At 49.0% G+C, this 22,727-nt stretch overlaps 2 protein-coding genes and 2 long non-coding RNA genes across 20 annotated transcripts in view; 3 read left to right on the top strand and 1 right to left on the bottom strand.

The window, feature by feature from the left end:
* LOC147570811 (leucine-rich repeat-containing protein 37A2-like) overlaps positions 1-6,170 on the top strand; it is a 36,066-nt gene extending 29,896 nt beyond the window's left edge. Inside the window, exons 6-9 of the mRNA XM_086696765.1 lie at positions 4,029-4,078; positions 5,609-5,663; positions 5,743-5,885; positions 5,987-6,170. Coding sequence (XP_086552891.1) covers positions 4,029-4,078; positions 5,609-5,663; positions 5,743-5,859 — 222 coding nt within the window. The 3' untranslated portion in view covers positions 5,860-5,885; positions 5,987-6,170. The remainder of the gene's footprint in view (positions 1-4,028; positions 4,079-5,608; positions 5,664-5,742; positions 5,886-5,986) is intronic.
* Positions 6,171-10,207: 4,037 nt separating this feature from the next.
* LOC147570809 (uncharacterized) lies at positions 10,208-19,598 on the bottom strand. Of its 8 annotated transcripts, none has more exons than XR_015248019.1 (5): positions 19,479-19,495; positions 15,876-16,008; positions 14,330-14,922; positions 12,008-12,435; positions 11,422-11,896 (listed from the first exon to the last, which is right to left on the bottom strand). It is a non-coding gene; the product is annotated as an uncharacterized LOC147570809 (long non-coding RNA). The 8 variants fall into 8 exon arrangements; XR_015248018.1 differs by lacking the exon at positions 19,479-19,495 and adding an exon at positions 17,928-18,060; XR_015248017.1 differs by lacking the exon at positions 19,479-19,495 and adding an exon at positions 16,197-16,328.
* Positions 14,917-18,303, top strand: LOC147570810 (uncharacterized). 2 transcript variants are annotated; one of them, XR_015248026.1, is made up of 3 exons: positions 14,917-15,082; positions 16,365-16,564; positions 17,923-18,303. It is a non-coding gene; the product is annotated as an uncharacterized LOC147570810 (long non-coding RNA). The 2 variants fall into 2 exon arrangements; XR_015248025.1 differs by lacking the exon at positions 14,917-15,082 and adding an exon at positions 15,994-16,108.
* LOC147570808 (pleckstrin homology domain-containing family M member 1-like) overlaps positions 19,595-22,727 on the top strand; it is a 29,517-nt gene continuing 26,384 nt past the window's right edge. For 5 of the 9 annotated variants that reach the window (XM_086696771.1, XM_086696772.1, XM_086696774.1 and 2 more), the window contains exon 1: positions 19,595-19,716. The gene's annotated coding sequence lies outside the window, so the exon portion shown is untranslated. Of the gene's footprint in view, positions 19,717-21,400; positions 21,569-22,102; positions 22,286-22,727 lie in introns of all 9 variants that reach the window. The other 4 variants (XM_086696767.1, XM_086696769.1, XM_086696768.1 and 1 more) reach the window with 4 other exon arrangements.

The raw sequence follows: 22,727 nt of genomic DNA, 5'->3' as shown, positions 1-22,727 counted from the left end.
GCAAAGTATATTCCAGGGATTTTAAAAGGAACCCCACTGCCGGGAGACATCTGTGGATTGTAACCAAGATAACAAGCCATTAGCTTGTTCTGAGACATTAGGTCTAAGAAGGCCACAGTTGACACGATAGTAAAATTTCTTCAACTCAAAAAAATTATGTCGATTCGATGCACTCACCAGTCATCCTCCTCCTACCACTGATTTCTTTCCTCGTTGGCTAAAATGGTGAGAGAGAAATAGTCTTCACCTTCATGGAGCTATCAGTCATCTCGGAAGAAAGGGCATGGCTTAGAGATAAAAGTGTCATCTTGTTGATTAATTAGATGTACCTACAGCTCTCTCCTCCACTTCGCAAGGCATTGTGTAGACAGGTTCAGTTAAAACCCTGCAGCTAAAATCCTGCATCAGGCTACTCAAAGCTTGTCATAATTACAGTTGCCTATTCCTGGAGCTTGCCTGTTTACCTTTTATTCAATTATGTATGAATTGAATATATATTCAATATATTTATTCAAATATACATATGCTTATTATATATATATGTATATGTATATATATATATATGTATATATATGTATATATATATATATATACATATATATATATTGCCATCTGTCATGGCAACCCTCCATTTCAGCCAAAGCAGCCCCCCACCATCCCCTAGTCAGACCATGCCCATTCCTACTTTTGTTGGTGACTTTGCCCACTTGAAATTCCTTTATTTCACTCTGCTGGTGGAAGTCCCATGAGCCTTCAAAAGCCAACTCGAGTTCATCTTTCTTCACAAAGCCTTCCCCGAATACTGTAATACTCCTGGACCTAGTCCTTCTGTGAGATTGTCACCATTTCTTAGGGTCTACAGTGACGCATTCCCCTCCCCTGATAACAAAAATATGCTAAACAGTTTGTTAAAAGGCAGCTCCTCAAGAGAGTAATATCAAGGTCATGGATCAGAGCAGAGATATGTAAGGCTTCCTGGTCTCTCAGACTCGAGTAAAGCCTGACTGGATGTATTAACTGCTAAGGAGAAACATGTCTGTCTTCTGGAGGGTTGGTCAGTAGTAAAGGCATAGAAATGGTGAGGAAGAGACCAACATGGGCAGTGCCCACCTAGCCTTGCCTAAGAGTAGAGATGGCACCTCAGGCAGCAGATGAGAGTCAGGCCCACCAGCCGGGCTGTGCCCGCGGGGCAGATGGATGGATCTAGCTACCTCAGTCCTTTCCATTAAACACTGGATTCAGCTAATTACTTTTCTTCCACTTCTCTTCTCACCAAATAGCCTTCTGATTATACTTCAGCGTGCCACAGAGGCCTGTCTCCACAGGAGGTAATGCCCAATCATGTAGACACAGATGCCCTATCTATGGAACGGATGTTTTCCTTATTGTCAAGTCTTGACCTGACATTCTGATTTTGATCAATCCTGTGACATTGGTGAGGTGATATTGCCTCCATGTAGAAAGAAGTGCGTTCTCTCTTGATGAGATCAGGGTCTGATTTCTCAGCCTAAGAGCCTAGGAACTAGCGTGGGGTCAGCTTACCATGACCTCTGGGAAGAGAAATCATTGGCCATTGTCCAGTCAGTACTCTGCATCTTGAGGTGGCCTGCAGCCTTTTGCTTTTGGGGAAGTTCTATAAACTCCTATTGCTGTTTTAAATTCCTATGTGGTTTAACCTTGTGTGTATATTTTTTTATGTGGTTTCATTATTTCCTCTCCCTACTTAGATGATACACTTTTTGAGGTCAGAGACCATGCAGTTTTTTTCCTGTAGTGGACAATAATGATGTTCAAAGGAAGAGATGAGGCATTGTGTCAATTTCACAAGGAGGAATAATGCAACCTAATATTTATGTGAAGTAGCCTACAGAGTCCAGCAATAGACAGATCCGTGGGTGACTAGGACTTTTGAAATGTTACCTTTTAGAGGCGCCTGGGTGGCTCAGTTGGTTAAGCGTCCTACTTTGGCTCAGGTCATAATTTCATGGTTCAGGAGTTCGAGCCCTGTGTTGGGCTCTGTGCTGACAGCTCAGAACCTGGAGCCTGCTCTGGATTCTGTGTGTGTCTCTCTCTCTCTTTGCCCCTCTCTCACTCTTACTCTCTCTCTCTGTCACTCTCAAAAATAAATAAACATTGAAATGTTACCTTTTAGTATTCAAATCAGTGGACGAAAATAAATAAATGGTAGTAGAACAACTGCTTAATTATTTGGGAGGAAAATAACAACAGATCCCTATTTCTCACCTTAAAAAAACATATTTCAGTCAATGTAAAAAAAGAGAAACAAGAACCCGCCCAAGTATTAGAAGAAAATAGAATCAATACTTTTATGATCTTGTGGTGAGAAAAAGCTTTGTGACCTGATACCACATGCAGAAACATTTGATAGATTTGATCGTCTTGTCTGATTTATGCTTGGAATAAACCAGACATCTGATTTAATCCCCACAGTCCTGTGAGGATGATATCACCATCCTTCTTTCATACATAGAAGGGGATCAGCTTAAGGCCCCTGTGGCAAAACCCAAAGCAGAACCCAGCTGTGCCTGCAGTCAGCCTGTCTCCTATCCCACGGTTCCGTCTCCTTCACGATAAAAACACTGACAAATATTTGAAACATTGAAATTCAGTGAAAGCCCTTGAAAGGATGAATATATCTCATATGAAGAGAGTTTTATAAATCAACAGGAAGAGGACAAACAATCCAGGGGATCAAGGGGGCAAGGACTACGATGAACAGGAGGGTGTGGACAGTCCGTCACCATATCTGCCTCATGGCTTATGGGACATGGGTCTTGTTAACAAGGCCTTTTCGCCTCATGGTATAAAAACAGTCTCTGATATTTTCTTCTGTACTCTTATAATATTTGTTGTGATTTATTTATTTTTAATCTGTATGGAATCTGTGTGGTGTTTTGGTACGGTCGAGGTAGGGGATCTAACTTTTTTCCCTTACGTAAAGATCCAGTTACTTTAAAATCTTTTATTGAATGGTTCATTCTTTCTTCATGGATCTAAAATACTATTTTTATCTGGACTCTATTCTATCAATCTGGTTTTCTTTTCCTGTATCAGTATCACGCTACATACTTAACTGCAGTTGCTCCGTAAGAACGTATTTTAATGTCTGCTCTGTGATCTTCTTTTTCATACAGTTTGTAGCTATGCTTGCACATTTTCTCTACCAAATGTCAGCTGGCCAGTTTTTGTTTAAAAAACTGTCTTGGGATTTGAATGGGATTGCCTTGACTTTGTAGGTTAATTTGAAGGGAACTGACATCTTTACACTATTCTGGGAAAATAGTGTCTCACATCATGTATTCGTTTCTTCTTAATGTCCTTCAGAAGAGCTTTAGTGTTTTCATCTCATAGGTCTTACCCATTCTTTGCTAAGTTTATTCCTAGGTACTTTATGCCTTTTTATTGATCATTGTAAATGGGATAATTCTTCCGTTTTTTGATTAATTATTTATGGAACATAGGAAAGTCATTGAGGTTTACATGTTGATCTCTTGATTTTCTATCTAGCCATCTTACTGAATTCTCATATTTCTTCCAATAAAATTTTAGTTGATTCTCTTGGGCCTTTTAGTTTGTCTGTAATTTCGTATGCAAATACGTCTTAGTTCTTCCTTTCCACGACTCCATTTTTTCCCAGTGCATCAGTTAGGACCTCCTCAACACCAATGAATAGAAGCAGTGATAACACACATCCTACTCTTGTCCTTGACTTTAAAACAGTGCTGCTGTTTAGGTTTCTGGTAGACACTTTTCTTTTCCTCCTCCCAAGAATTTTTATTAGGAATTATCTGTCGAATGTTATCTGAGACAGTCAGTAAAACGTATTACCAGCTGCACACAAGTTAGGTGTTATTGAAGAGTCAAAGGACTATTAAACAAATTCCTGTCCTAGGAAAAGTTATCATCTCACTGGGTAGAGAAGACCTAAAATGCAAAGGAATGAATAAAGATTTGGAGGGAGTGGTTATTGTGATGGGTAACTGTGATCATGTTTTCTTCCAAAACAGATTCATTCTCATAGAGCAGCAGCCAAGGAAGGTAAAGAAGGAAGCTCAAGGTAAATATTAGTCTGGCAATCGTTACAGTAGAATTTTAGAACTAGATTTTCAAACTCATCTATTTCAATCCCCTTGTTTTACAGCCAGGAAATCACCAAAGGCAGAAAGAATACATATTTGGCCTAATGCTTTACCTGGATCCAGCAAAGTTAGCTGCCCAGCCAAACCCGAGTTAGAATGGGACTGGCACAGAGCACCTGCTCACTAGACCTTTAAAGAAAGATCGTGGGGGGACGGGGGTGGAAATGTTCAGACCCGTTGCTCTTGGCGGTGGGCATCGGGCCTGGCCACAGACCTTCTCAGAGGCTCTGGAGAAGGGATAGGGAGGGCCAAAAGTCGTGGGGTGAAGGGGCTAGTCTTCAAGCATGATGGAAGGTGGAATACATGAGTCCGTCTATAGAGGGAGGGGGAAACTTCCTTCTTCCTCCTTCTGGTTTTCGAGGCCCCGCTCTCCATTCCCTTTATCCAGACCCAATAGAATTTGAACTGGGAGAGACCTTAGATAATCATTTATCTCTTCCTTTTATAATAATGAGATGGAGAAGGAGAAAAGGAAGATGTCTTGCCGGACGGTTGTATCACTAGTACCACTAGAACCAGAAAGAAGATGGTTCCTTTCCAGTTGGGCACGTCTCTGACTACACTGTTCTTGGGCTGTGAACTGCATTTTATGTCACAACTCAGTGCACACATACCGTATAGACATAAGTCCCTTCTAAAACAAACTTACCATACACTCTGATTCTTTCTGTTCTGTTTTTTTTTAAGTTTATTATTTATTTGGTGGGGGGGTGGTGGAGCAGAGAGAGAGAGAGAGAGAATCCCAAGCAGGTTCTACACTATCAGCACAGAGCCAGACACAGGGCTCAATGTCACAATCTGTGAGATCATCACTTGAGGCAAAATCAAGACTTGGGCTGCTCACCTGACTGAGCCACCCAGGTACCCCCTATTCCGTTTGTATGCAAAAAGAGTATTTTGTGTTTTAGCGCTAGCCGTGTGTTTTAAGGTGATTTCACGACCCACTCCCTCATCTGCCTGCAGTGTGACAGTCAGTGAGCTAGATAACTGCTGGTTGGACTCAGGCATTCACTCGGTGCGATTCATCTCGTAAGGCAAAGCAGCTAGGAAAATGGAAACACCTCCCCACCCGCCAGCAAATGATGCCTGGGAGGCTAAGCCTGGCGGGGACGGATGTAAAATGCTTCTGGAGAGAGTTAGGTGCTTCTGCCGTGTGGTCACCCAGTTTGTTGACTGCACAAGGGCACTTGGCCAAGGGCCAGAAGGGGAGCAGGGTGAAAATCCTGCCTATACTTCATGTCAAGTTACATACAAAGGTCTCCCAGGGACACTGTGGGGCCATTATGGACAGACACAGGACAATTCTGAAAGCCCAGCATGTATGGAATTATTTCTGAGATCCCAGGTCTGTGTTGATTTTGCTTGCTAATAAGACTAGAGAAATACATTGTGAGAGGCATGGAAAATGGTACGAATCACTAATTGTCTGTGTGTGTGTTTCCTTCAAGGGGCTTATTTGGATCTCTGCTGCGTAAGAGATGCTCAAAGGAAAGTGACAGTCAGGTAAATCTGAGGAGGATAAAGTACCGTGGCTGGAGAAGGCAGGGGAAACGGACCTAACATTGTCCTTTCTGTTTTCTAGGAGGGCTTTTTCTGGAGAAGGCGGCCACTTTGGCTTAGGGACATGTACAGACCTCTCAATGCCACACGCAAGAAAAACATGGCACAGAAGCTACACGACAAGGATTCTTCTCATTAAGATGAGATTTTCCACATGGAACTAGGGTACGTGATTGGGGAAGATTTTCTCTAAAATGAGGCAATTATGAAGAGTTGAATTGTTCCTTTCGAGAGTCAAAGCCTTGGCATTCTTCTCCTTTTCCCAGGGAGCCTGGCAAAGCCACAGCAGAGAAGGCCACAGATTCCACTACTGAAGAGCTGGGTGACGAGAGTGAGACACTATGTGAGGTTGTCACAGAGTGAACGCCGTCCTGCCTCAGGCCACCTACAAAGTTTACTTTCCGATACTCGCTTCTCAGCATTGCTTATAAAATACTTTTTCTTCTCATATTGAAATGTATAAATCCATAACCAATTCTAGCCACGTGGTAAGGAAGTAAAACGTAAACAGTTCAGAATTTATCTACAGACAACAGGGGCCACGGGCGAGAGAAGCAGGACTGAAGCCAGAGTCCCTCGTGGTAGCCAGGATTTCCGCAAGACACAAATGGGCAAAGTAGGGTGAATGGGGCGTCTTTCCCTCATTTCCCTGATACAGTCAGTCTCTGGAAACCGGACAACGTATCTTCAAGGGGCTTAGACTATTAAGTTCATTCACAGCTTATTCTGGTGCTCTCTCCCCTGGCTCACCAAATACCAGTTACTCACAACGCGCTTGACCCCCTGCCCGTAGAGGATCATCTCTTTCTGGCCCCTCCGTGAGGTCTTTGGGGTTGCCAGAGTATTTGGATCGCTGAGCCTACCTCCACTGTCGGGCTGAGGCCTGTCTGTCTTCCCAAGAGCTCAAACTCAGACACAAAATGTGTAGCGGGAAGTAGGGTGTTCCTCAACCTTACAAGCTAGTAGACAATTCCCATTGGGTTTTTGTGTTTGTTTTCTTTAAAAAAAAAAAAAGTCCCCACCCTCAGAGAGCTAGCAGGGAGATGCTGGAGGGTTAGAGTAAAGAATGTGTGAGAGCAGTAATCACCCAGGACTGCCCTGCTCAGGCCTTTATTTCAGAAAACTTATTGGTGGGGGCACTTCCTGTTCACCTGTACCACACTAGCCTCTGCTGACCCCACTGAGGGTCGGATGCGTGCGGCTGGGCTCTCTCCAGTTCAGCCCAGCACCGCACCTACCACTGCTTTCCTACCCAGCTCGGATCAGGGCTGCACGATTCCAAGAGATAATGCAGCACAACGTGCAGAAGACGCAAACATCCCTCCACTTCTGCAGAGGAGGGCGTTAACCAGTCACATTTGGGATGTTGGGAGGAGTCGGGGTGCCTGGGTGGCTCCGTCCGTTGAGCATCCGACTTTGGCTCAGGTCATGACCTCATGGTGTGGGAGTTTGAGCCCTGCATTGGGCTCTCTGCTGTCAGCACAGAGCCCACTTCAGATCCTCCGTCTCCCTTTCTCTCTGTCCCTCCCCCCAGCTCACACACTGTCTCTCAAAAATAGATAAACATTAAAAATAATGAAGTCATCTATACTTTCTGAGTAAATGAATGACAGATTTTAGAAAAAGGACGTCGAGTCAAAATACAGTAGTGAATAAAAGAAATCCTGAATGAACAAGGTTTGATCATCTCTTTTCTTAATGTCTGTTTATTTTGAAAGAGAGCAAGGGGGGAGGGGCAGAGAGAGAGGGAGAGAAAGAGCCCCAAGCGGGCTCCGTGCTCAGTGTGGAACCCGATGCGAGGGACTCGATCTTACGACCGTGAGATCACAGCCTGAGCTGAAATCAAGAGTCGGATGCTTAACCGACTGAGCCACCCAGGCGCCCCTGACAATCTCTTTACATGCCCCCAAATAAATGCTGGTGGCTTAGCGATAGGTGATGGAATATGGCACCAACCGCTGGCCACCAACAGAGTCCCTCGAGGGGACAGTAGGACTGGGGCACAGCCCAGCAGATTTGGCAGGGTTGGTAGGAACGGTTCCAAGCGGAGTGATTGGCCCATCAGTGCCTCTTCGGCTCTATTAGTTTGCTGCTGCTGGGCAAGGACACCTGTTCTCCGGGTGCCTGCTCCCGTTCCCCCAGCGTTTTAGTGAGAATGGCCCCCAAGTGTCTGTCTCGGTGTGGTGACTTCAGTGAGCCAACAAATAACTGTGTTGAAAGCACAAGACTAGAGAGTAACAGTAATCGGAAGCAGCGGCAGCAGCTAGTTCACTATTTGCTTACTTGGTGTCAAGGCCTGGGTTGGGCGTGTTGCAGTCTTAATTTCGCCCAACAGTCCGTGAAAACATACTTTATTATCCCCATCTGGCAGATAAGGGGACAGGGCTTAAAGGATGTAGGTAACCTGTTCAGGTGCCCAAAGCCGCAAATCCAAAACTGCCAGGTAGGGGTTTAATCCAGGCCTGTTAACTCCAAAGCCTGCTGACGGTTATACTGCCCTGCTGCAGGGTGCAGGGGTACAGAGACGTCTAAGCCATGGTTACCATCAAAGAATCAATAATTAGAACGATGAGGATGGTGGCAGCTACTGTTTGTTGAGCACCTGCTTTGAGCCAGGCGCAGTACCAGGCCCTGTAGTCACTCTTAGGTCACAAGGGCAGAAACTCCTCATGCCAGCCCAAACTCCTTAATGAGCTGGGTGGAGCGGGGGCTGGTGGTGACTTTTTGAATAAGAGAGGTGGACACAGAGACAGAGCTGACGAGAAACCAAGAAGACCCATCTGTGCATCGTTGGGCTTCCCAAAGTGTGGGCCGGGATTCCAGGCAACTCCATTCTCCTATTTTGGAATATTTCCATTAGCGCAAATGTGGTTCATAGAGTGAAGCTTAGAAAATGTTGTTTCTGTAACACTACCTCAAATTTGCACAATACTTATTAGTCTCAAATGCTACCCTGCCATATTTTAATTTTTTTTTTAATTTTTTTTTCAACGTTTATTTATTTTTGGGACAGAGAGAGACAGAGCATGAACGGGGGAGGGGCAGAGAGAGGGAGACACAGAATCGGAAACAGGCTCCAGGCTCTGAGCCATCAGCCCAGAGCCCGACGCAGGGCTCGAACTCACGGACCACGAGATCGTGACCTGGCTGAAGTCGGACGCCCAACCGACTGCGCCACCCAGGCGCCCCTCTTTTAATTTTTTTAATGTTTATTTTTGAGAGAAAGAGAGAGCGTGCGGGCAGAGAGAGAGGGAGACACAGATTGTGAAGCAGGCTCCAGGCTCTGAGCTGTCAGCACAGAGCCCGATGCGGGGCTCGAACCCATGAACCACGAGATTATGACCCTCTCTGCCACTCCTCCACTCGCACTCTATGTCTCTGTCTCTTGCTCTCTCCAAAATAAACATTTAAAAAAATTTTTTTAAAACAACAATAAGCATTTATTCCTCAAAAAACATCTTTTTTAATGTTTATTTTGAAGAGAGAACAAGAGAGAGAGTACAAGCAGGGGAGGGGCAGAGAGGGAGACATAGGATCTGAAGCAGGCTCCAGGCTCTGAGCTGTCAGCACAGAGCCCAATGCGGGGCCCGAAGCCATGAATGGTGAGACCATGACCTGAGCCAAAGTCAGACAGACGCTCAACCAACTGAGCCACCCAGGCTCCCCATTCCTCAAAAGTTTTGAGTCAAATTTTTGGGAATAGCTTGGGCACTTCTGCCCCTGGGTCTTTGGTGAGATTCTCAAGATACCACAGGGCTGCAGTCACCTGAAGGCTTGACTGAGTCGGAAGGGTCCACTTCCAAGGTGGTTCACTCACTTAACATGGCTGTCAAGGGGGTTGGAGGGAGGCCTCAGATCCTTGCCATATGAGCCTGCCCACATGCTGTTTGACTGAATGTCCTCACAGCATGATGGCTGGGTACCTCCAGAGTGAGTGAGCTGAGAAAGAGAGACAGAAATGACAGAAGGTAGCCTTCCTATGACCTCACCTCAGATGGCACAGAGCAGCATTTAGCAGTGACTTAGTCACTAAATCCAGTTCCCATTCAAGGGGTGGGAATTTAGACCCCAACTTTTAAAGAGAGAAGAGTCGGGGTGCCTGGGTGGCTCAGTTGGTTAAGCGTCTGGCTTCAACTCAGGTCACGATCTCGCGGTCCATGAGTTCGAGCCCTGCGTCAGGCTCTGGGCTGATGGCTCAGAGCCCGGAGCCTGCTTCGGATTCTGTGTCTCCCTCTCTCTCTGCCCCTCCCCCGTTCATGCTCTGTCTCTGTCTCAAAAATAAATAAACGTTAAAAAAAAATTAAAGAGAAGAGTCAGAATTTGTGAACATATTTTATTTTTTATTTTTTTCCAGCACTCATTCAGTAGATCTTTATATTTTTTCAATATATGAAATTTATTGTCAAATTGGTTTCCATACAACACCCAGTGCTCATCCCAAAAGGTGCCCTCCTCGATACCCATCACCCACCCTCCCCTCCCTCCCACCCCCCGTCAACCCTCAGTTTTGTGAACATATTTTAAAACTACCATAGCCAGGAAAACAAACCATTCTAGATATTTCAAACACACACACACGCAAAGGTTATACAAGCAATTGGTGCTCACCACTGGTGGGGCTCGCGGTGGTGAAGGTCAGGGCCAGGGGGGAATCGCACCACTAGCTCTCAGGTTACTTTACCACAGTTGCTTTCCATAGATTCAAAGTTGCTGCTGCCACTCAGTCAGGAAACTTCGGGAAGCCCCTGCTGGGGTCACTACAGCCCCATGGCCCCAAGCCTGACTGGTGGGGAGTATGGACTCCAACATTCAGCCTGCATGTCTGCTGCTGCAGAGGAGAAAAGCATGGCTTCCGCCTCCTTCCCGCCTTCTAAATCTCACACAGGTACGCTTTATTGGCAGAATTCTGCTGCCGAGGGAATCTGTGAACTATGGTTCGTGGGTTTCCAGGACCTGCAAAGAAGGGGCTAGAAATGGGTGTCAAGAGCCAACCAACATTATCCAGCAAACCCCTCCTGATGGGTGGGTGTTCAAAGGCTTTGTAAAAGGGGGGTGGTGTCCACATGGAGTAACCTGGTGGTCGTGTTTCTAAGTCAGAAACCCTGAAAGGTGTCATTCTAGCTGGGCAGCAGGTGAGGTGCTGGATGCTGACGACATACACTCATCCCCAGAGGTGACTGGAGAAGCGCCTGGAGTTGATTCTTAGTTTCATCTCTGGAACGTTCTCACTGGAATTAAAGCTGGATGGACTATTGGCAATGCGGTATCTGAGAAAACATAGCCCCCATTCAAAAGGGCTGCCAGAGAAAAGATCTCCACAGGGAAACATGATTTCTCAAAATATAGCCTTTGGACCTCTATACGCAAACATCCCTGGGATGCTTACTTAAAAAGCTGATCCTGAAAATAATTTAATTTCAAAGGCTGTTGGGGCACCTGGCTGGTTCAGTCAGTTGAGCGACCGACTTCGGCTCAGGTCATGATCTCACGGTTCTTGGGTTTGAGCCCCACGTCGGGCTCTGTGCTGACAGCTCGGAGCCTGGAGCCCGCTTTGGAGTCTGTGTCTTCCTCGCTCTCTGCCCCTCCCCCACCCCCCTGCTTGCACCCTGCCTCTCTCTCAAAACAAAATATTAAAAAAAAAAAATTAAAAGGCTGATCCCGCACACCTCCCCTGATGAAGATAAACAAAAGCAGACACTACTTAAAGTAATCCAGACAGAGTTCAGTCAGTAACATAGTATTGCAGTGCCGTAGGGGAAAGGGTTCATCGTGAGCAGGCACCCAACTGGGAGTATTACAGAGGTGATGGGGTATTTCACAGGGAGAATGAGGGACTAGGGAAGGGAATGAGTGGGGGCTCTATAATCAGAAGTGAAAGATGACAAAAAGCAGGAAGGGACGCTGGCCCATAGGAGACCCATCTGGCTTTGCTGACACTTCTCAGAGTTAAGCTCCTGCCCTCTCACAGAAGCTGGGAGACAGGGGCCCGATCTTCAGGCGTCGGCTGGACTAAGCAGCCAATCCTTTAGACAGCCGGGAGTTTTGCAGGCAGGCACTTTAAGGGAGGCTAGAGTCCTACTAGGGATGCGGCCACGAGCTGCCAGCAACCATGCCCGTGGTTGTTCAAGTCTTCACAGGCCAAGCAAGGTTGAATCAAGAAGAGGGCTCGGAGGAGCCTGGCGAGCATTTGGAGAAAGAATCTGTCACCCTCCGAACCCACATGCCCACCCCTCCTGAGCCCATCCCCCAAACAGAGGGACCACTTTGACAGGCCTTTTTATGCTCACCAAACTACTGAAGTAGGACAAGGCGGACGGGGAGGTGGGGGAAGCAGAGGTTCTCCGGCTTCTTCAGGGCTGGAGGTCAGCAGGGATCTGCGAGCGGGAGACGAAGGGCAGAGCAGATTGAGGATGACCAGGAGGCTCCACTGGATTCTTAACCTGGGAGTCCCGACTGGTCATGCTGGCGGGCTCCTGCCCCCACGGAGGTCAGGGCCTCTCAGTCCTGAGGAGCACCAGGCACGACCAGCTCTGGCTCCTGTGGTCCTGGTGGGGGTATGTTGTTGAGACCTGGGGGATGGCGTGGAGCACCAGCTGGGGGGCGGGAGCACACTCATTCAAGAAGAAGAAAAGTCCCGAGGCCCGAAGCAGAGGCAGGAATGGTGCTTAGGCTGCCTGTGTTCCAGGGCAGTGGCAGAGAGCGGTCTGGCGCCACCCTGTGGAGGAAATGAAGATTTCAACAGTACAAAGGCCTCATCTGGATGAGGGCTACACCCCAGGGTGGTAGAGCAGGAAAACAGAAGGAGCCTGGCTCCCTGACATAAGAGCCACCGAACCAGCCCCAGATCCAGTACTTAACCGGATTATCATATGAGAGATCAAGAAGCTGCTTCTTAAAAAAATTTCTTTTCAATGTTGACTCATTTTTGAGAGACAGAGACAGAGCATGAGCGGGGGAGGGGCAGAGAGAGAGGGAGACACAGAATGTGAAGCAGGCTCCAGGCTCCGAGCCGTCCGCACACAGCCCGACCCAGGGCTCGAACCCATGAACGGCAAGATCATGACCTGAGCCGAAGTCAGACACCTGACCGACTGAGCCACCCGGGTGCCCCCAAGAAGCTGTTTTTTTTTTTTTTCAACGTTTATTTATTTTTGGGACAGAGAGAGACAGAGCATGAACGGGGGAGGGGCAGAGAGAGAGGGAGACACAGAATCGGAAACAGGCTCCAGGCTCCAGGCTCTGAGCCATCAGCCCAGAGCCCGACGCGGGGCTCGAACTCACGGACCGCGAGATCGTGACCTGGCTGAAGTCGGACGCTTAACCGACTGCGCCACCCAGGCGCCCCAAGCTGTTTTTTAATTTAACCCACTGTTGGGGCGCCTGGATGGCTCAGTCGGTTAGGTGTCCGACTTCAGCTCAGGTCAGGATCTCACCGTTTGTGGGTTCAAGCCCCACATCGGGCTCTGTGCTGACAGCTCAGAGCCTGGAGCCCGCTTCGGACTCTGTGTCTCCCTCTCTCTCTGCCCTTCCCCCACTCAATCTCTGTCTCTATCTCAAAAAGAAATAAACACTTAAAACCAAAAAGAATTAAAGGGCGCCTGGGTGGCTCAGTCGGTTAAGCATCCAACTTCAGCTCAGGTCATGATCTCGCGGTTCGTGAGTTTGAGTCCCACGTCGGGTTCTGTGCTGTCAGCCTGTCAGCGCAGAGCCCGCTTTGGATCCTCTGCCCCACTCTCTCTGCCCCTCCCCCGCCTGCACTCCCCCCCCCCCCGAAAAAAAGGATTAAAAAAAAAAGAATTAAAAAAAATTCACTTAACCCACTGTTGTGTCGGGTCTCTACTGCAGCAGCTGAACCTGTACGTAACCTGATAACGGAGGGAGTCCATGTATCTGTTATCTTTTGCCACAACAGTGCTAACTAATAAACCATCCTCAAAACTCAGGAGGCTGGGAAACCGATTCTCACAGGTTGGCCGTTACCGCTGTACTTTAATGCCCTGCTGGCTGGATCGGCTCGGCTTCTCGCTGCTGGTCCTGTCTCCCTGCGTTGCTGCCGGGACCCAGGCTGAAGAGGCAGCGGCTACCCAAGAGAAGCGGAAGAGAGCAAGCACTCTTGCTCTCTTTGAGCCTAAGCACGGAACCAGCCCCAAGCCCCAAGCCAGGGATGGGAAAGTACACTGTGGCCACGAGGAGACACAGCAGGAGCGGGGATGCGGGGAGGGCCCATAATTCTCTCTCCCAGAATGTGACAGAGTCGTGGGTTAGAGGCTACGACACGGTGGCCCTGCTCTTCTAGGCGTCACCTACGAATGGCGCGGAGTGAAAGATAGCGTCCGTCCATGTGAAGACTCAACCGCAGTTCTCTGTTAGGTCAGGAGCCCTGACAAGACAAGAATCACATCTCCTTCCTCTTCCCAACGCCTAGTGCCAGACCCTGCCCTCAGGGCTGACTCGGGGATATTACTGGGTGAATCTGAGACCATTTCTTCACTCTCTGCATAGGATTCCTTATGTAATACAGACTGACCTCCTAAAGGTCAGCACACAGTGCTATGTGTTTGCCCCCAAAGCTGCAAAGGGACCGTGCCATTGGGAACTGAGATGTGTACCTAGGTCTGTCTACACCGCATCCTGGATCCACTGCCTCCCAGAGGGACCTCCAGAAGAAAGGACTTCTACAAGTTTAATATCGCAGACTCCACACTCCAAAGGAGAACCGCTTGAAGAGAGCCATGGTTGACGCTAAGGAATGCCACCATCACCACAGAATTCCAGGCACCGGGCATGTGGGTAGAAAGTATATTTTAGGGCAGTGACTCATGGTAAGTCGTTTCCTCCAGACCCTAAAACGGACTATTCCACGTCAAGCTGTCTCAGGCTCAGGCTGATAACAGGGCAGCCACAGGGGACCTAATGGGAGCTGCGTTGTCACGGTCCAAGTCTGTACACACCGCTTGTATAACCTGCCCAAGTTCGCAAAGACAATGTATCAGTCGCCGCTCTTTATGCTCCAAGTGAAAGAAATCCAACTAAAATATGCTTAAACCAAAAATGTCATACAGTGTATCGGCTCACATAACCGGGAAGCCTAAGATCTTAAAGCTGGCCGCATCTAGCGCTCAAACGTCATTCTCTCCGCAGCTGTCCCTCAGTTGTGCTTTCCTCCATGATGGCTTCAGGCTTCAGGATGCATGCCCCAAGACTGCAAAGATAGTCGTTAGTAACTCCAACTCTCCACTGAGGTTGAGCAAGCCTCATAAAGGAAAGCCAGTCTTCAAAAAGCCTCTGATTGGTCTGCTTGGACCCTGTATCTGGTAGGAGGAGACCCTGATTGGCCAGCCATGGCCACGTGCACCTGCAAGGTGGGCCTGAAACCAGTACTTAAGTCTCTGCTAGGGCACAGGAACTGAATAGAAAGTCAAGAGAGGGGTTGTCTCACGGCAAGTTGAGGGGGTGAGGTGACAAATGGAAGACCAGACATTGAGGCTAGATTGAACTAACCCTAAGCCTGAACTTTGAACAGGCTTTCACACGTTCATAGATGCTATTGTGAGTAAAACACAAATTCACTTAAGAGCAGGAGTGCCTTCATAGTAACTTTTGGTCTTTCTGTATTTTTTGTCCCAATTAATAGATATCGAAAGGATACCTACGATCACGAGCAGGTCCAAAGACCATTCTATTTTTTAATATTAGAAAGGGATTCTTAACTGCAGATTAAGAGAGAGAGTGAAGAAAGCAAGAAGAGAAGGGAGCCAGGAAAAGCCCAGCCCAGGAAGCAGCGAAGGAAGGTTCCAGGACAGCAGCGTAGGACAGGTCAAGGAGGTAGCCGAGGGGAATGGCACTAACTGTCATGCCAGAGCACTGGAGCGGAGTGGAGGAGTGATCGTGGCGGGCAGCACAGAAAGAGAAGGAGAAGAAATTAAACCCCGGGGGGTCGGGGGACAGAAACGAGTGCCATCGGACTACATGAGTAAGCTCTGCGGTGAACAATACTTGCCTAGTCACAATTCTGCAACCACTGTCACTCGTGGGGCAAGAGTGACAAAAGTAAACCCCAAGAATGGAATGGGTGGGGGGTGTTAAAGACCTAACTCCTTGCCTGTGTTGCCAGGACGTCCACAGACAGTGTCTAAAATGCATGAATCAGAGCACCTGGGTGGCTCAGTCGGTTGAGCGTCTGACGTCAGCTCAGGTCACGATTTCACGGTTCGTGGGTTCGAGCCCCGCATCGGGCTTTGTGTTGACGGTGCAGAGCCTGCTTGGGATTCTCTCTCTCCTTCTCTCTCTTTCAAAAAAAAAATTTTTTTTTAAATCTTTTAAATGGAAGAATTAAGAGCTAGAAACACAAGACAGGTGGAGATAAGCACCCGAAGACCCAGCGAGAGGTAAGGAGGACCGAGGACTGGTGAGCTGGCCCAGGAGGGTGGGGATGGTCGAGGCAAGAGGCTGCTGCGGGTCATTCTGTTTCCTCACCATTTCATTTCGTACTATTTGAACTGTAAACTACGTGTGATAACATTTGGGAGGCTTACAGAGTCCATTCTTTTGTCAACTGCACCTCAAAGCTGTATTTGTGTCCAACTTCATTGAGATAGAATTGACAAATCATTTTTATGAACCCTTTAAATCCGTTTCTTCAAGGAGAGTGGGAGGAACCAGCTTCCTGCAACAGAAGCCATGAGAACATTACCTATTCCGGTTTCAAAAGAAATGGTGGCATTAGTCCTACTTAGATGATTTCGGTCAGAGACCAAGTAAGGATACATCTGGGGTTCCAACAAGAGAGGCTCTCACTCCAGTGCTCAAAGACCAGTTAGAAAACGGAGATCTGACTGGACTGGGTAGGTACAAATTAGCCAAAACTGTAATAATAATAATAATAATAATAATAATAATAATAATATAGCTAGTTATCCTCAAGTGCTTACTTCAGACCAGAAACCGTCCTGAGGATATTATCTTCTTTAATCCTCACGGCAACTGATATTTTCCCCAATTTACAGATGAGGAACTGAGGCTCAGATAGTTTGGGGAACTTCCCGGAAGTCACACACTCTGGCCCCTCTGCCTGAGGCGAAGGGGCCTCAGAGTGTTGTGATTTACTTCTCTTTTCTAACCACCAATCAAACTTAGAAGTTTCTATCTCTGGTGCCATCTCGAGGGGCCTATGAAAACCACTGACTGTGGCAGTGGTCTCAGGCCCACACTTGCTGGGTTGTGCTGGGCCCCGCGCTGTCTTAGGGAAGGCCTAGAAAACGGTATGGGGTAGAGCCGGTATTCAAACCTAAGCATTCCTGGCTCCAAAGCCCACTTGCTCGGCCACTGAATTATGCTAGTTCTCCAGCTAGAATCAGAGCTGGGTGAGGATCCCACCCGTAGTAATTATGAGTTGTATGGCCTTGGGCCCCCAAGTTCCTTAACCTCTCTTAAGCCTGTTTTATCATCTATGCCATGGGCATAACAATGGTGCTTACCTTCAGGGTGGTTGCTAAGGATAAATCAAAATTCCTATCTGGCAACTAGGAGCCTCTGTTTTCCACACCTGTTAAATCCCTTGCCCTTCAGCTCCTAGGTTAAAGAGAGATCCTCACATTTTCTCACCCTTCAGATCCACGGGTGGGAGGGCAAGAGACAGAAAAGGTCTGGGCCAAGGCTAAATGCTTGGGCCTCATCCCAGAGTGACTCTCCAGGGCAGGGGCGGGGTTCAGGAATCGACACCTTAGACCCCCGAGAAGTTCAGATGCCTGCAGTTCTCCTGCCTGGCTTTGAATGACTATGCCTAGTGCTTGACTCTGACAGACCAGTGCCTTTGTGAGCGTCTGAGCCCTTCCTGCGCTGGCCTCCAGCTCTGTCTGTGCCTCCTCCCTTTCCCCATTGCCCAATCTGTCTTTATCTCCCCCTTCCATTCTGATCCCCCTCCTCTTACTCTGGCCTTACTTCCTAGCTTCCTCTCCACCTCTCCGTGCACCCTCCCCTGAGCTCAGTCTGCATTCCTACCCACCAGCCGTTTCTCTACCAGTCTCTTCGCCGGCATCGGCATCGCCCTTTCCTGTGTCCACCCGGAAGGCTCAGATAAAAGGTGCTTCCGCCAGGATAACCTTCCAGGCCTCTTCTCTGGCACCATGGCACTTTGCATGTACCTTTATTATTGCTCAAATAACAGGGTAATGGGAGATTTTTTTTTTTTTTCCGGCCTCAGACTACCTGGTGGACTCGTGGCCCATGAATGGTGGAAACGTGCGCCAGAGTAAGATGGAGAGAGGAAGACAAGCCCGTCGACTTTGCAGAGGGGCCGAGAGGCCTGAGAAGTAAGAGAAGACCAGGAGACGGGGGCTCCTGAAAAGATAGACAAGAGATTACCATGCGGGGTTCCCACAGCTTTTGCAGACAGCGGCTGCGTACAAATTCATTGGAAGAACTGAGGAATGTTGCTGGCTCCATCTGGGGGAGGGCATGCTTGTATCAAGACACTGATGCTCTTGATGTGCTATAATTATAACCAGAAACACTATCCTTTTGCCCAGGAAGCTGGATTTCCTAGTAAATTCCTTACTTTCCAAGTTGTTTAATGCTAAGATAATGCTTTGCTTCTGTGTCCTTATTTATTTATTTTTAATGTTTATTTACTTTTGAGAGGGAGAGCACATGCGAGGGAGGGGCAGAGAGACAGAGAGAGAGAGAGAGAGAGAGAGAGAATCCCAAGCAGGCTCTGCACGGTCAGCGCAGAGCCCAATGCAGGGCTGGAACTCACAACTGTGAGATTGTGACCTGAGCCGAAGTCAGACACTTAACCGACCGAGCCACCCCGGCATCCCTCCGTGTCCTTATTTCTAACTTTCTGTTCAACTGTTAACCATACTAAATGTACTCAGATTCATCTAGTCTAAAATCGAGGAGAGGTGGTTCTCGCTCCTAGAGAGAGAATTATTGAAGGGGCAACCCGCACACACTCAGGTGCCACATCTTCAACAGCTGGTTTTATAAATGGAAACAGGCACTGGGACCCCTTCTTCTCCCCTTCCCAGAAAGGCTGATGGAGAGCCTGGCCCAGATCAGTGGAGCTTTCTTCCAAGAACTGTCCCGTTCCCAGACCAGCCCTGTAGACACCCCCAAAGTCCCCCTGAACCTGCAGATAGCAGTACCTCTCCACCCCACTACTCACCCCACACTCAGGCCCTAAGATCCCATTTGACCTAAGCCTGCAGGTATGAAGTGTCCAAAGCACAAGACATCTCTCCCCACCCCCACCAACACACACTCTTGACCTTCTGTTCCGAGTCCATGTGAAAGAGAAATATCAACTCTACCAAGTAAAGGAAACAAACAACTTGCTGGCTAGATGAGAATAACCAGAACCTTAAGCTTCATGCCTGGGGGCTGACGGGTACCTAAAGGTGCTCCCTTGGTGACAGCGGTGATCAAAACCTGTATGCTTTTCCTGAGAACCACCAGGCGGGAAGCACCTCTACTGCACTGATGCCCTCAGGGAGGCAAAACTAGGGTAGACGTTATTGGTCCGATTTTACAAGTGGGAACCTTCCGGGCAGGAGGCCAACAGACAGCCTCAATGGTAGATAGTGCTGTGCCCAGGCAAGGTCATGAACCCAGAAGGCGGCCGGGATCTAGTGAGACGCAGACACTTCTGGGGGCGGGCAGTAGGACACGTTCCGCCCGACACTGGTGGGCTACCCCGGTGGCCTCGCCTCTTCGTGCGCATCTCGGGTCGCAGAGTCCCCAGCCTCCCAGATCACTCACCTGCTCCGGGGCTGGTGACTTGGGCTTTCCCGAGCGGTGGCCCCGCCCCGAGGCTCCGCCGGCCCTGCGATTGGCTCCGCGGTCCGGGGGCGGGGCCGGACGCCGAACCAACGTGATGGCGTCCGGCGCCGCGAGCGCCGTTTCCTGTTGTCGCTGGCCGGGAGGCCGCAGCGCCTGGTCGGAGGCTTAGGGGCTGCCGTGGCCAGGAGTGCCCCGCGCCCCGTCCCCGCTCCCTCTGGTGAGTTAGGGGTCAGAGGGCGAGGAGGGTGAGAAGGGACGGCGGGGCCGAGACGAGAACGGGCGATGGGTCACCAGCCCTGTCCGTGATCGCAAACCCTTGGTTGCTTTGAAACTGTCCTGCTTCAGAGCCTTTTCCCTTCCCCGCCTGAGCCCCGCACCCTACCCCACTCGGACCCGAGCCTTCAGCCCAAACAGCCAGTGCTGACCCGTCCCCTTCCTCTTCTTCACCCGTGACCCGAGCCCAGCCCTTACCCTCACCCCTTCACCACTGGTCTTGCGTAAGTGCAGCCACACTCGACCCCACGGCAGCCCACTTCCAACCCCTAGGACAGCCACTTCCCTCCGCCTCCCTCTGACGCATCTCATTCTCACCCCTCAACCCCTTTGGCGATCCCAGTGCTCCACGCAGACCTCCTCGAACCCCCCCTCCCCCCTCCCCGTCTTTCTGGCTTACCCCTTTTCAGGCTCAGCTTTCTTATCCCAGCCCCCCTGCTCAGCCCCCCAAGGTCTGCTCAGCCAAAACACCCACCTCCCCCCACTCATTTAATACCTACCACCACAGTAGATGCCCTATTGCGCTTACCCCCCTCTTCTTGATAACTCTGATCTCAGCCCTATCTCAAGTCTTGTATGTATCTTCTTGTCCTCGCCCACTCAACCCCTAACTTCCAAGCCCACCCCGTACTTTCTTTCCATCCCCAGCCAGCCTGAGGACACTTCATTCCTGAGTCTTTGCTAAACCACCCCCCAACTCTTGCTGCCCTAGTTCCCACCACCCCTACCCAATCTTGTTAGACTGACGTCTTCCTATCCCCGTTTCAACTCTTCATCCCAACTCTGCGCCCATTCTTCCCTTGATGTGGTCCCCATTTGATCTGAGAACCTAGTGCAGTCCCCTGCCGACCCCACCTGCTTTCTCAGAGCCAGGCACTTGCCGAACACCTCAATTGATGCAGGGCCTCAGATGGTAAGTAAGTGTGGAGGAGTAGAGATCCTTCTCCCGTGGGTCAAGTGCTTTTCCTGGATGTCAGGTCCCCTGTAGCTGTCCTTAAGGATTGTGTTCCTGGCATCCATATTACATCACTCGCGTTGGCTGCTGGAATGGTAGGTATCATCCAAATACCTGGAAGGTGAGGGACAGCTACTCATTCAGCTGGGGCAGTGGGAGCTTATCACTTCCTTTTGGGTGATGATCTGGAGAAACTCCAGGGGTTCCACTGTGTGGGGTTGGCTGTGGTCACAGAATCATGTCCATGTGTATTGCCCTGCCGCTTAGAAAGGACCCTCACCCAGTGCCCCTCCTGGCCAGAACTGGTTGTAGATTAGTCCCGCTACCGAATGTGCCAGAGGTGACGTTACATGTTGTGAAGAGTAGAGATGAGTGGATCCTGGGGACGCCGAGGCCTCCGTGGAGGCTGTTGAATTGCTTCCTCTTTTGGCAGGTGCTGGAGCATTGAGTTTTGACCATTTTGATTACCCATGAACACAGAGAGTCAAGTTATCTCAGAGTAGCTAGACATTCTTGAGGCACCCAGGCTCCATTGTTAACATTTATAATCTCCTGGGATTTGGGGGTGCACCTCCCCTCTAAGTTCTGGTGACCAAACTCCGAAGGATTGGCCATTTGACAGCCATTGTAAAGGACCCCAAAGAAGACCCATTGTCTTTGCTTGCATTTGTAGTCTCACGCCTTCGAGAATCGGATGGCCTTTGACCTTCAATGTCCCCTTCCGTGAAGGTGTGATCTCTGAAGGGTTTCAGCCTGTTGGCAGCTTGGTGTAATGGAAGGAGTTCCACAGTGACCCCACCACTGAAAAGTTGTATACCTCAACCTCTTACGGTCTGCAACGGTCTGAGCCTTTTTATTTTACTCATCTGTTCATTCAGCAAGTATTTCTTGAGCACCACCCTGTGCCGTGCACTGTTTGAAGCATTAGAAATACAATGGTGAATGAGTCAGGCAAAGGTCCTGCTTTCATTCACTCAGAGTTTGGTCCTTGCCAGAATCTTAAGGGACCTGGGACAAGAATATGGGAGAGATGGGTGTTGTTGGATGGAAGGAGGGAGGGAGGAAAGAAAGATACCCAGTGTTCCTAGACTTCACATTTCTGGCCTCCCCCACTAGCCTTTGGACTGGGAATCACGAGCTAGAAGTTGCTTGCCCTCCAGCTGATATTCAGTTGCTTTGCTGCCCTACCCCCCCCCCCCACACACCCATCCCACCCCCCACAGGGCTCTTGTCTAGAAATCCGACTTTCTTCAGGTAGAAGGAGGTGCTGTTTACTCAGCACTCACATGTCTGAAGTATCCGCTGTCTTTCTGAATCAGAAGATAACTTTGTCATTTGTTTCCAACTGAAAACCCTGACTCATCACCTGGTAGAGCAGCTGGAGGGCTTAAACACCGGCCTGTTGTCGTGCATAGCCAGGTGCAGGATCGGAGTCAGGCCGTAGAGACGAGGCTGTCGCGGATGGCGGGGAAGTCTCTCAGAAGAGGAGGTTGCTGTTTACTGATGAACGGAGTGTTTCGAAAGTGGTGAAGCCAGGTTATCCATTTCTTCTTTTAATGTAAGTCTCATCTGAGTCCTTCTCCTCTTTTCGTTCTTCCTTAGTCTCCTGAGGAAGTGAAATTGGATGTTTATAGAAGGCCAGGCAGTATCACGAAGAGAATCAACCACAACGATTCCTTCCTGTGTGTTGGAACGTTTGAGGAGGGACAGCTCGGAAACCTGGCTGCCATGGAAAGGACCTGTGGTCAGCTAGGTGGGGCCACAGATCTGATGGGCAAGATTGTTTCTTGTCAGTGTTAGGCCTTCTTTGATAAGGTGGAGCTTCTGAAGAGTCTGTGAATAATAAGTTTGCCTGAAACTCTTTGAACCAAGGACCTGGGACAGTATGAACTGGCGAAAGGCACAGAGCTTGGAATGAGAAAATTCTGTCCCTCACCTGAGGCGTGTTTCTACTGAGCCTCAGTTTTCTCTTCTGTGAATGAGGGATAATCATCCTTCTC

Source organism: Puma concolor, unplaced genomic scaffold (genome assembly GCF_028749965.1).
Source record: "Puma concolor isolate L17-30 unplaced genomic scaffold, mPumCon1.1.hap2 unalloc_scaffold_96, whole genome shotgun sequence".
NCBI lineage: Eukaryota > Metazoa > Chordata > Mammalia > Carnivora > Felidae > Puma > Puma concolor.
This window is presented reverse-complemented; position numbering and strand designations above follow the sequence as displayed.